The 14,237-nt window shown below is 44.8% G+C and overlaps 1 protein-coding gene across 1 annotated transcript in view; it reads right to left on the minus strand.

The window, feature by feature from the left end:
- Nucleotides 1–14,237, minus strand: part of VPS51 (VPS51 subunit of GARP complex) — a 90,498-nt gene that overhangs the window by 21,625 nt on the left and 54,636 nt on the right. The window contains exons 4-6 of the mRNA XM_078660777.1: nucleotides 7,883–8,102; nucleotides 6,607–7,393; nucleotides 3,997–4,212 (exon numbers count right to left, since the gene is read on the minus strand). Coding sequence (XP_078516903.1) covers nucleotides 3,997–4,212; nucleotides 6,607–7,393; nucleotides 7,883–8,102 — 1,223 coding nt within the window. The remainder of the gene's footprint in view (nucleotides 1–3,996; nucleotides 4,213–6,606; nucleotides 7,394–7,882; nucleotides 8,103–14,237) is intronic.

The raw sequence follows: 14,237 nt of genomic DNA on the forward strand, positions 1-14,237 counted from the left end.
CCTTGAGGATGAATACTTGGACTTCTTGCAGAAGAGACTGGTGATCTGCAGGGAGGTTGTGTCTGCATGGTGAGATGTTTTGTTGGTTGCAGTGAGTTTCAGGCAGTACTCGTGTTGTATGATGTAAAGTACCCACTGGTCAGAAGTGAACTCTTCCTAAAAGTAGAAACCCCTATAGCCTTCCCCCGACAGGTGTAGTGTGATCAGAGGAAAGGGAAAGGGAGTCACTACTTTGTGGAGGCGGCCCCTTTGGCCGCAACCTCCTTTGGTTCTGCTGCTGGTGTTACTGCCCCTGTAACCAGCCCTTGACTAACCTCTTGTAGACTGTGGAAGGTATTGCTACTGCCTTAGGTAGGATGTGAAAGATTCGAGGGATGTGGTTCTGTTACCTTCCCTGTATGGGGACCAACGAAATGAGCCCCATGGTGCGAGCGACTGTAGAGCCCCATCACCTTGGCTGCATCAGTGTCTTTGATCTACCTGCGGCCCAAACAGATGTTCATCCAAGAAACAGCAGGTTCAGCAGATGGTGCTGGTCCTCTGGCAGTAAGCCAGAGGACCAGAGCCAAGCATGAAGGTGGACCAGGATGCTGGTGTGAACACACCTGGAGGCAATGTCAGCTGCATCAAGGGCAAAGCGGATTGTGATGCTTGAAAATGTTTTCCCTTCAGCCTCAAGTTCCTGACCACATTGATTATATTGATCAGGGAGGTGTTCCTCCTTTTCGTCCCAGTGTGCCCTATCATACCTGGCAAGGAGGCCCACAAAGTTAACAATTCGTCAGCATCTGGCTGATTGCACAGCCACTCTTTTGCCCGCCACAACATTTTGTTTGCACTCCTTGACCAGCGGTGGAGAGTCCCAGAGCCTCGGGCATTAGCACTCTTGCATGCTGCGTGGACTACTAGGGAGTCAGGTGGAACATGCCAGAGGATACAAGGCAGGTTGTTAGGCAAGGCTTTATGTTTTTTATCTACTCTAGATGTGGCAATCCAGGCCTTGACTGGTTCCTGGAATGTCTCTGGCACAGCCTTCAGCATTCCCTTGAGAATGGGACGAAATTGGAGGGTACACTGTGCCTTTGAGAGAGTTTTGACCAGGAGTCACCATCTTCCTGGACGACATGGATATCTATCTTATGGTACTTTTTCGCTCTATGGATGTCTCTGTGATAGGAGGCAGTATCATCTGGCGGAGACGGTTTTGCCGGAAAAAAGCCAGGGTCTTTGTCATCCAGGGCGTCTACGTTGTAGTCCTACCAAGGGTCGTCCCTTGGTTTCTGGTCACAGGGATCATCATAGCCTCATCTAGGTCTTTGGCACAAGGGTGTACCCATCAGAAGAGTGCTGTGACGCTAGCGGAGGTGGCACATGTGGTGTTGGCAGCGAGGGTGGACGAGGCGGTGGATAAAACTGAGCTGAGATAGAGCTAGTGCCCCTGTCCCTGTGTTACTTCTGCATTGGAGAAGGTGTAGGCTCCAGGGCAATCTGCTCCTCGAAAGACAGCCTCTGCTTCTTTGGTAAAATGTTCTGAGGCATTGGTGGGGGCTTGATGGCAGTTCCTCGTTTGTGGTTGTATGAAGAGCTTTTTCTAGGGACACTGGCGAATGGGTTGTTCTGAGTCCTCTGAACTCGTCATCGATGACGGTGAGTGGATTTTCGGCACTGAGTAAGGTTTCGGCATTGAAGCTGGTTCCCATGCCGTGGTTGGTTTGATCACCTGTGTCAACTGTTCCAGTGCTGTGGTATGTTTGGGCACCTGTGTTGAGTGTTCCTATGGCGTGGTTAGTTTGGTCACCTGTGTCAAATGTTCCTATGCAGGGATTGGATTGGGAACCGGTGTTGTCTTCGGTGACGGTTGGTATTTTGGTGCCAGATTCTAAGTATTTTATACAGGCCTTTGAGGTGGGAGAAGGGAGTGCTGTTGGTCTGAGAGTTTGAGCTCCGAGACCTTCTGTCAGTCCCGACCATGGCCTGAAGGCAGTGGCAAAGCTGTTTGGTAGTGTTCAATCTCCCTGGGCTCGATGCCCGACCCAAGAGTTGCTGGCTTTGCAGGAGAATGCGGTGTTTGTGCAGCTGACAGCCATGACTCTGCCATACTCACAGTTGGAGTCTTTGGATCTGCAATTACCTCACTTTCAGAATCGTCTGATGAACAGGCCTCCTGGCTGAAGTATAATAGTGTTGCCCCAGAGGGCCTGGATTCCTCCTGCTTCTCAATGTAGATGTTGCCTTCCTATTTCTCTGCATTCTCTGCTCGTGTCAGTACCAAACGGCTTTCTTTGATGTGAAGGAGAGGCAGGACTGGCACGTGGTGTTATCATGTAGGAATGGGATAGGCAGAGATTACAGACTGGAAGGTGGTCAGTCTAGGGAAACTTGGAATGACACTGGGTGCAGTACTGGAAAGACAATCTTGACATAAAATGAACCGAAAATGTCAAGCAGAAGACAGCAGAGGTAGGGGCAGGAAGGCTCGAGCAGGGGCTGACGCCCCGGTTGACGGTGTCAAAGCTGGTGTGGTTGTCAGGTGATCGTCGGCAGTGAAGAAGCATGAAGATGGTCAGCAACCGGAGACAGCGAGTCAAAGAGGCCCGCCGAAAGGCACTAAACACTGAGCCCGATCCATACAGGTCCGCTCCTGATGGCGGGGAAAAAAATCTAACAATGAAGCCCATGGGCAAGGAGGAGCCATTATGCCTCGTGACTCGAAAGACTTCTTCGAACAAAAACACCTTGTAAATGTTTGAACCCAACACTATATGGCAGGAGTATGCAGAGCCTGTGCATCTACAGCTACACATGACACAAACACTGTATTTTGGACATACCATTTGGTTCTATGTATTATTACTTTTGCTTATGTAAGTGTAGCTCAAAAGTGAAATTCGTCGATTAGCTATACAGCAGAAGGGGGTGTGGATATTAAAGACATGCAGGCAGGGGGAAGCAAAAGAAAAAACCTAAAAGAAATAGCAAAGCAGCACTAGAAAAACATGAATGAGCTGTGCTAATAATGAGAGAATTCTCATATAACCTTTAGAAAAATATAGTTAAGGCATCACATTTATCAGCAGTTGGTTATTAGTGATATCTGAGTAATCGCTCTGCCAAACTACTAGATACACACAAACATTAAAGTTTGCTATTGGCAACTGAATTCTGAGGATTCAGGGACAGTTCAAAGATGAAATTTGAGTGTTCCAAGTTTGTTAAACTAATGTATAACTGGCCGGTTTGAAAGCTACTTATTTGAACAGAACGCTGTGTTGCCCTACAGCCCAAGAAATTGAGAACCCTTGCTTTTATATCACAACTGTGAGAATCTGTTCTGTGCAATAGGGTTATGGCTGCATGACAGCTGGTGGTGTAATGCTGTGCTGAGGATTTTGGAATGTCTCATCTTTCTCATAAAAGCAATCACTAACGTTTCAACTAGGAATCGGAGGCTTGGCACTGGTGGAGACAAGAACTCGACTAATGGTGTGGCGCTTCAACCTCATAAGCCTGCACCTTAACCGGGATGACAATTGGTGATGGTTGAGTCAGGAAAAATGTTCAAAGAACGAAGGAATGTAAGAAATCACCGACCATACTGTTCCCTAATGCAAAGCATTTTTGATCACTGATGCACATGTGCACAGTGTAGGAACTGGCCCCAGTGACATACTCTGTAGGGTTACTGCACATTACTATTTTAACTCATGCTGGAGAACAACTCTTAAAAACTTTTGCCTTCACTCTAAAGGACCCTGATTTAGACTGCTTGCAGTTGTTAGGGTGATTTGCAGACAATGGAGTAGGTATTATGGGGACTATCTGTCTACTGATTTCCCTGCCTAAAAACATTTTAAACATAAACCCATTTTCAACAAACAAACTGAAATGTATACATAGATTTGAAATATTATTCAATGAAAATAGTTTTTTGTAGCACAATATGTGCTCAATAAGCAGGGCTGTGTTGTCCCACAAACAGGTACCCAGGCTCATTACCTGAACCAAGAACTGCTCGTCTGTCAGAGTCAGGATGTAGCTGATGGTGGACGTCTCGTAGTCCAGGCAGAGGCGGGAGAGGAGCAGAAGCAGAGTTGGTGGGGTGAACCCGCCCTTGTCGCCAGTCGTCTCGCAGAACTGACGGGCTGTCAGGCAAATGTATTTGATAAAGCCAACAATGAGGCCCTCACGCACGCCCTGGCTGCAGAACTCACCCTTAGAAAGCAGAATCGGAGGGGTAAAATTAAGGCCGCAGATGAAACAAAGTAACACAGTAACACAATTTTGAGAGCACTCGCTGGACAGTTCAAATTTGCTGTGATAAATAATTTTTTACAAGGAAGTCGATATTTCATCTCCATTGTTGCTACAGGTATACAACTTTTCTGACTGTCCAATGCCAGAAAGCAAATGTGTTTTTTTAAATTCAAAGTTTTAATTGAGTTTAGCTCAGCCAATTAGATTATTTGACAGAATACTAAATTAGAGCAAAACGACAAGATTTGCCATAAAAGATTGTCAATGGATTGCAACACGAGGACTCCTGTGAAAGTTGTGAATGGAAGAAGAATAACAGTGATTTCAGTAATCTACTACGAGTTTAGAAAAGTGGGCATCAAGAAGGTCATGATAGCTCAGGGTACCACTCTCCATGGCAGCTCAGACCTCTGCTGCGATTCTTCTGCAGCTCTGAAGGCACTGGGTATGATGGTGAAACACTTATTAACACTTCTACCTTAGCCAAATTCAACAACCTGCGCTTTCGGTTTAAGACCTAAACTCACCCAACAGCTGCACTGAGCTCCATTATCAAATAGTCTATTTCCGCATTACTGTCCCTAAACTAATCACTCCCTCCCTCCTTCTAGCTGTTTAGGGTAAGTACCCCTGCTATACCATAATAAAAATGTTTACTCCATTTTTCTCCTGCAATCTATTAATGAATATCCCGATTTCTTTAAATCAGAGAGCCGAACCTTTCCCTCATAGAAAAGATACGTTTTAGGTTTTTCAGTGTCATAATTGTAGCTAACTTCTTAACTCTTCTTACCAGTAACAGTCACAGCAGTTCATACTAGAATGTACTAACAGCCCTCATAAGTGTGGTTTTCCTAAATGAACAAATGCATTTTAGTTCTCCCAGTGAACGGGAATAGATATCATGAGATGCTCTTTGTTAGAGATTCAGTGCATTTGGCAGTCTGGATTGAAATGTTGTTATACATATATAGACTATTACAGTCACAAATATGTAGGAATCTGATGTGCTGTCCTAGTGCTGTTGCAGTGGTGGGTCATACATGTTTGTGAGTGATCTCTGCGCATGCAGCTGCAGACATATACTGTAGAGAACGGCTGCCTGCTCCTCTTCGTCAAATATAGACTATCTAGTTTTACAACATGGAATTCAGATTGGCTGTCCTTAACAGGAGCACTGTGAACAAAGGGGAATCATTTCACCCCATTAGGAATTGCCCAGTTCAAACTATCACTAATTATAGACTTGATTATTGCATTTGTCTTTTTATTGCTTTGTAGGTAAAACTAATGTGTCACCTCTAGATGGCTCTGAATATACCAAACAGGATATTAAGTGACAAGAAAGTTCAAGCGAGGTCTCCATTTGTATATATGTATGCGAGTACTGGTTTTATTTATTGCACTACAAATATCAGAATGCACTGGATGAGGTAAACAACAGGTGGGCAAAAGGAGGGGGCTCTGAGGACAAAATGAGAGGTGCTTCAGGGAGGCACATCTTTCTTACATGTGGAGATGTTTCATTTTTTGGTGGAGATGCGCTGTTAAAACAGTAGGATCTATCATCACCTCCTTGAAAGTAGGATGATCTTTGATGGTTTTGATGCAGGACGTAGGTTATTCAAGAAACCTGGGCCAAGCACATCAATTTACCTTCCAGTTTTGCACTTATTAGCGGGTGTTGGAGAAGACATTATCATGACTGCATCTAAGGATACTTTCTAATCAGCACTTTTGACAGCATGATGTAGGTTTATTTATAATGCGTTCATTCCAGATTGCCTTGTTGGTGGTGCATAAAGCATTAAATTGATGCACATTCCATTCTGGCACTTGATGTTGGACAGTGGAGACAAAGACAAATTTAAAATAGAATGCATGTTTAGATGAAAGGTTGCCCCCCCCCCACTCCCCAAACCAGGCAATCTACTAACCATTTTTTTGTTGCTTATGTCAAAGTGCAGCTCTGAAAGGGTAAACAATTAATTTGTAGGGACATCTTAACTTTCATATACTGAGAGAATTGTCTGTCTTGGAATGTAGTGAACAGGGACGGCCTTGTTGATAAATATACAGCCTGTGTTAACTTGTCCCCAATCAGTCAAGTTACCTCAACAGTGTCTGGTATTTACAAACGGTAATTGCAGAGAAAGTATCCATTTGTTCAGACAATAAATTGCTGCTTTCTCTAAACTCTGCAGCTTAGGGTCTGTGATTTGAGAGCAAGCAATTTTACCTAAAGGAGAGCTGTATACGTTTGAGATGATACAGTGTCATGCCTTGGATAAGCACACATGTAAATTAATGACGATCTACTCAGTTAAGACTGGAGCTCTGCCGTACAAATACCTTGAAGTAGGGCTTGTTGGAGAAGGTAATATCCTTGGCGGTAAACAGGTGGACATAGGCCAGGACTGACTTGATCTGGTTCAAGATGGAGGCTGAGATGTTGCCCAGAAGCTCTGCCAGGTTGGAGTGGTCCTTGCCCATCAAGCGGGGGGCAGCCAATGATTGCCGCACGTCTGTCAGGCAATCCAGAAAAAAACTCTGTAGTGCCAAAAGGTACTGCCGGATGCGTTCCTTGGCAGCCCTCACGACAATCTCTGTTCCTTCCGTAGCAACACTGGAGGCAGGTAGGAGCTTTGCCACGGCCTGGAGCCGCCGGTGAAATCGGTCTAGGGCACGGACAAGGAGAGAGTTGTCGCCAATGCCTTTCTCCAGCTGGATCCGACAGTCCACAACAGCAAAATAACGACCCATGAGCTGGTTCACGAAGGACACCAGCTTTACCTGGGCCATAGCAGAAATGCTCTTGTTAGCCTCTCCACCCTGGGACAGTCGGTTGATAAAAAGTTCTTGATAAGAAGCAATCACCAGACACATGTTGCTCACAAAACTGTTACATCCTTGGTCAACAAACTCCAAGATGTCACCAAGCTGGGATGCTGCAGTGGTGGCAGAGGCTCCAGAGGGTGAGCTAGGCAGTCCCAGATCAGCCTGCAGGCTTTTCAGATCATCAGCCAGTCGGGACTCTGCATGAGACAGAAACTCATCACACAGCTCCTCGGCTGGCTCATCCAGCTGCAGCAGTAGATCAACACACTCTGCCAAGTCCTGCGCACTGGTGCCACCATCCCTGCAAAGAAATACAGTGGAGAATCATGAACGCAGAAGAATAGAAATGTGGGTAAGAAATAAAAGGCAGGTTTGTAGGTGCATTTCAAATTAATAATTCTATGAAGAACATGCGTAACAACCAGATGTAAATTTGTGGTTTAGGTACGAGGTAACACCAAACAACATAGGAAAAAAATAAAGTGTGGATTTGGGGTTTGGGGAAGCGGGGGGTTAGAAGTAGCAGGAAAGGTTGGCTACTTAAAGCGGATTTAGACTTTGGCAGATGGGATATTCTGTCACAAATGGGACCGGTATCCTGTGTATACTATAATCCAAGTGTGTTATATCTTATGACACTTGTAAGGCGGCGGACAGGATACCCGTCACATTTGTGAGGAATTCTGGGAAAGAACCACCTCAGATGACCTTCTATAATCTATAAAGAGATGGGAGCTTATAATGGAAGAATTAATCTAAAGATCTAGGAAGACTAATATAAAGCAGGCACCTGAACTTCTCTCGCAGCTTTTGCGCCAACTCGCCCATTATCTTCTGGCAGTCATTCTGGATTCCCTGAAAGGAGGGCATATGCTGATATTGGTGCAGAATAGAACGTGCCTTGCCATGGTAGCGCACTGCCTGAGCATATGCCTCCATCTCAATGCATTTGTTCAGGCGGGCAGGCAGCTCGAAGAGGAACTGTAACTTCCGCAGCAGAGTGTGGACACCTGGACGTGCAGAGGGAGAATGAAATAGTGAGCAAGTCATAGGTCAGATTAGAACTGTGCTTTGTGGTTAAATGCACTTCACATTTTACATCCTTTGCAGCATCAACGTTTTCCTCCTTTCAAATAGTGGCTGCATGGCTATTGCCCATGCTGGTGACATGCAACTATTTTCACGATAAACAAACCACTACCATTACTAAACACAATTTGAAAGGAGTCGCCAAGGAGGATCTCAACACTGTGCTCAAGAATAAATTAAATGATTCCCTTCATAACAGAATGGTTAAATAATTCTCTGTTATTAAAACAACTGAACAACACTCTTGCAGAGTTGCTGAAATTACTTGCAACATTATAAATAAAAAAAGGATTAAACCCAAATTCGTGAAGAAATTGTGGCTCAAAGACAACCTTAAGAATGCAAAGATACTCTTAAAAAAACTTGAGAGTAGAAGAAAAGGAAAATGTTACTTACCTTCTATGCAAAGGTTTATAGCTTGAAGTGCTGTAAATTCACTTGATGCAAATTCTACTGCCATCAAGTGCTGCGCTGGATTGTTTGCAAGTAGTTTTTCTTCTATTAAAGGCTTTTGGGTCAAAGGATGCACTCGGACTCCTCCCTTTGTAGGCAAGGTACATGGGCACCATCACAATGTTATATTTTTTTCAACACACCGAGTGAGAGCAAGTATGGAGTGGCGAGTGAACGCAGTATGGTGCTCAGGTGATTATGAAAGGAATTTAATTAATAAGGAAGAGATCTGACAGTGTAGACAAACTTCAGTCGAGGACGGTGGGTGCATATGAATCTACAACACTACACGCCATGAACAGACGCTTTTAGGATAAGCAACATTTTCGTTTCATAGCATGTATTGCTGTGGATACGAATGCTCTCCATGGACTATAAAGCAATACTCCCCTACAAGTGGTGGCATTATGCAGATGTTTGAAGTAACTCCCTGGCTGCGGCCGGAATTCTGCGCCTGTGCGGCACATTCCGATCGCGGGCGTGGTTATGACGGCTCCCGACCGTCATCAGCACACGCCCACCGTAACTGATGACGACCGGGAGCCGTCATCAGCACCGAAGGGGTTAAAGTCCTTAGGACTGTTTGACAATCCATGACATGCTGGCGATCTACGATATCCACACAATAGTGCTTAGTGAAAGTGTGTGAGGTTAACTAAGTGACTGCTTGCTTTACATATGTCAGCTAGCGTAATATTGCCCAGGAAGCTCATGATGGCTGCATTCTTGCATAAAGTGTGCGCCATGGGTGTAATAGGGAGGGCTCTTTTGGCTTTATGATAGCAAGTCTTGATGCACTTGAAAATCCACCTAGAAATTCCGGCCTTAGAAATAGGCTGGCCCTTGTTGGGTTTGGCAAAGGCTACAAACAATGGTGAGCTTTGCATAAGGGCTTGGGCCTGTCAATGTAATACAAGACAGTCCATTTCACATTCAGGGTGTGGAGGGCTCTCTCTGCTACAGTTCCTAAAAACACATACTCACTAACCCACCCATACACATAATCATCCACCCATACAGTCTTGCACACATGCTGTCTTCAAAATACATACAAATAGTGAGTCACTCATTCATGCATCTGTGCTCTAAGTAATATCCCCCACCGAACCATACTGATACTGATACTCAAAAAAACAACTAATAACCCATTTACACACTCATGTAGCTCCTCACCAACCCATGCAGCCACTTATACACAAAGTGAGACACAGATACAGATATTTAAATATTTAAACATTACTCGCTAATATATGTATTCACTAAGATACATTTAATAAGTCAGTTAACCAATCAATTTTACACAAAAAAAATCCATTTAGACATTTATTTACCCATTTATTCTTCCATCAACCTTTAGATATACATATATAAAAAAAAATTATTTTTCAGAAAGATACACATTCACTGGATGATGTCATCAGTGATGTCATTTGAGATGTCATCAGTGATGTCATGAGTGATGTCACTGACCATGTCATGAGTGATGTAATATGTGACGTCATCAGCAGTACATTGCACGCGCAAGTTATAGTGAGTCCAACTAACTATAACGTGGGAATTTCAATGGTTTTATGCGAGTAAAATTTCCACCTAACTATAACTGGTGTGAAACCTATGGTTTTTTCAGTGAATTTAATAGGTTTTTTAAATGCTAAATCCTAACTATAACTGGTGTGAAACCTATGGTTTTTTCAGTGAATATATATATATATATATATATAAATCCCACAAGCGAGCGCAAGCGCCCGCAGCGCCCTTTCCCAGCCGCTTTAATGAAGGCGGTCCGTTGCGAGGCAGGCAGCCTCTTCAAATCCCACAAAATCGTGTTTACACCAAGCTAGAACACGACAGCAACGGACACAATAGAAGTCTGTGCAGCAAACGGAGATTTATTCTTCGATGGTCTCACAGGCAAGAAAAATACTCGACGCGTTTCAGTGCAGACGCACCTTAGTCATGAGCAATGGATCTACCGGTGCATACGTTTTTAAATACCACGTGACACTTGTGAAAAAAGTGAAAACAGACTCAGTAATTTAACAGTAATTACAAAACACGTACTCAGCCGAATACATGCATAATATTGTGTACTAAAACAAAACAATAGAAAGATACACAACCGCTTTTCTTTAAATTAACCACTTGTAAAATAATTGCAATGCTTGCCCACAGCGGATCTAATGGTATGCTTTTCATGCATGTCAATAAAGTTTTCTTAGGAGACCTGAAAAGCACAACTGTGCTCCCTTTGGTCCATCAGCAGGGATAAGTATAAATGAAAATAATAATTGGTATATACCAGAGATCTTTCTATTTACAAAGTCAAGCCCAAGTGGGCAAAATCTAATTTACTGCTGTAAATGGTTGCACTGAGAAACGGTGAGATTCTCTCGTCCTGCCTCAATGGTCTTGCTATATTGGGTCTCTTAGAATTCATCGTTCATGAGCAGCATCAATAACATCATAATTCAAGTTCTTTTCTTCAATACATTGCGGTTCTGATCTAAAGTGAAAAAAAATAAAATACAAGGTGTCACTTCTGTCCAAATAAAATTAAAAACAAAACACATAGATCAACAGACAATCAACATAAAATATGTAATAAAACTATCCTGGCTCTGCGGCATCTATGCGACTATGGATCTAATAATGGAATAGTACATACTTACTAACCTAGATGAACGGCTAGCTCTTCATCGAAATTATGGCCTGAAGGGGTCAGAGTCCTATATTGTATGATCAGTTTGGACTCTAATCTGCGGAGTTCTTTTAGTCTGTTGCCCCCACGTATGTCTGCCTTCACAAAGTCCAAGACAACGAAACTCAGTAAGTTCGTGTTCTGTTCATGATGGCTGCGAAAGTGACGGGCTACGGGGTATGCTTTGTCACAGTTTTTTATTGCACGGAGGTGCTCAAGAATCCGTATTTTGGCTTTGTGGATGGTGCTGCCAATGTAGGCTAGGCCACATGGACAGAATAATGCATATACTGCATATTCTGTATTGCATGATGTATGTTTTTTGATTACATATGGCTGACTTTCCGCTGAGAGGGTACACTGCTTTTTGTTCTTGCTATTCTTGCAGGCTTTACAACTTCTACAAGTGTAAAAACCTTGGATCCCTGGGGTCCCTTTCTTATCAGTCTCAACTACTCTGCACAGCGTGTCTCTCAGAGATCTAGCTCTCTTATATGTAATCTGTGGGTTCTGTCCTATGCAGTCAATCAGGTCTCTATCAGTTTTGAGAACAGGCCAGAATTTTTTCAAACAGTTGCGTACTGCGTGCGTTTGTTTATTGTACGTAGTTATGAACCTCAATGTTTGATCGTTCTTTTCTTTGTTCTCTCCTTCTGCCTTAAGTGTTTTGTCAATAAGCAGAGATTCTCTTGAACGGAGAGCTACTTTTTTTAAAGCCTTACTGACCGTTTTCTTAGTATAACCTCGTTGCAAAAAACGTTCTGCCATAATTTTGGATTCTATTTCGAACTTCTCTTTCGTGCTGCAATTACGTTTTGCTCTGAGGAGCTCACCCAGAGGGATACTCTCGATGAGTGCCACAGAGTGACAGCTGTCAGCATGTAGCAGACTATTACCTGCCGTGCTTTTCCTAAACAGGGAACTCTCAATTTTACCATTTTCTATAAATACATTGAGGTCTAGAAATTCAACCGTATTTTTGGACCAATGCGAAGTAAGGTGGAGATTAAAGTTGTTATCATTCAATTTTAGTACAAAGTCATTCGCCTCATCCTCTGTCCCTCTCCATATACAGAAGATGTCGTCAATGTATCTAATATACATTGGGACTCTATCTTTAAATTATGTTACTTTACTTACTACTTCCTCTTCCCATAAGCCCATATAGAGACCTGCAAAAGATGGCGCAAAACAGGTCCCCATTGATGTACCAAGGGTCTGATGGAAGATCTTATTGTCGAAGAGGAAGTAGTTTTGTTTCAAACATATGGATATCATCTCCAACAACATCTCTGTGTGGGCCAGGTACGAAGCTGACCTGTTGCCCAGAAAATGCCTACATGCATCCAAACCTTTATCATGAGGTATGCATGTGTACAAACTTGACACATCCATCGTCAACAAAGAGTATTCATCATCCCATGCAATACCATCAAGTTTACGCAAAAAATCGCTAGTGGATACTCTCACCTCTGAGGCGGAAAGCCGGAGGTGCGCTGCTCGAAATCTGTGGAATTTGTATTTGTGTTTTAAAGTGATTTTAATTTGTGTGCACTTACCCTGAGCTCCTTTGGGGCACTTTCGCCATACTGCCACTCTGCTACGCCCTACAAACAGCGGATCTTAGCGCTGTGTTGCAGGGTAATATTCACGGCCGCCATCGCTGCTGGCACGCGGGGACACGCCCCCCAGCGAGGCCACGCCCCCTCCCGAGCCCATTTAAACGCTGAATACTAGTGCGCCATCAGGATACTCTCACCTCTGAGGCGGAAAGCCGGAGGTGCGCTGCTCGAAATCTTTGAAATTTGTATTTGTGTTTTAAAGTGATTTTAATTTGTGTGCACTTACCCTGAGCTCCTTTGGGGCACTTTCGCCATACTGCCACTCTGCTACGCCCTACAAACAGCGGATCTTAGCGCTGTGTTGCAGGGTAATATTCACGCCCGCCATCGCTGCTGGCACGCGGGGACACGCCCCCCCACGAGGCCACGCCCCCGCGAGGCCACGCCCCCTCCCGAGGCCACGCCCCCTCCCGAGCCCATTTAAACGCTGAATACTAGCGCGCCATCAGGATACTCTCACCTCTGAGGCGGAAAGCCGGAGGTGCGCTGCTCGAAATCTTTGAAATTTGTATTTGTGTTTTAAAGTGATTTTAATTTGCGTGCACTTACCCTGAGCTCCTTTGGGGCACTTTCGCCATACTGCCACTCTGCTACGCCCTACAAACAGCGGATCTTAGCGCTGTGTTGCAGGGTAATATTCACGGCCGCCATCGCTGCTGGCACGCGGGGACACGCCCCCCCGCGAGGCCACGCCCCCTCCCTCTCTACTAATGTGCTTTCCACGCAAGCGCAGCGGACGAGCGCAGCGGACGAGCGCAGCGGGAGCGCCGTTTGCGCGCCGAAGGCGCGCCTAAGGCAAGCCCGTCTGCGCCCGTCCGCGCCTGGCCCGTGCCTAGGGCCAGTCCCCCTGGCGAACAGTCTGCTTCTGGTCGTATTAACTGGACCAGATCCCAGCTTCTGCATTTAAAGCCTACTACCTGCCCCTCCCATCCGCGCTGCTGTCCCTGCCATCTGGAAGACGCCCCCTTCCATTGTCCACATTGCAATTTCACCCTCCCGCCATGGAGCCTACGCCCCTCTCCCTGCCTCAGCCTGCCCAAGCGCCTGAATTATCCTCTGACGCTGAAAGCAGGTTTGATTAACTGTCGCTCACTCCCCCGTCATTCCAACGAAATCTGGGCGTCAATTGTATCGGACGCCTGGGATATTTTGTTTCTAACCGAGTCATGGCTCAAAGACACCTCTAACCCTGATATCCACCTAGCCACCCCTCCGGGTTATCTCTTTAAGGGTATCAACCGTGAAGGGGGCAAAATAGGAGGTGGTCTTGCCATTATCCTAAA

This window comes from Lissotriton helveticus, chromosome 9 (genome assembly GCF_964261635.1).
Source record: "Lissotriton helveticus chromosome 9, aLisHel1.1, whole genome shotgun sequence".
Classification (NCBI taxonomy): domain Eukaryota; kingdom Metazoa; phylum Chordata; class Amphibia; order Caudata; family Salamandridae; genus Lissotriton; species Lissotriton helveticus.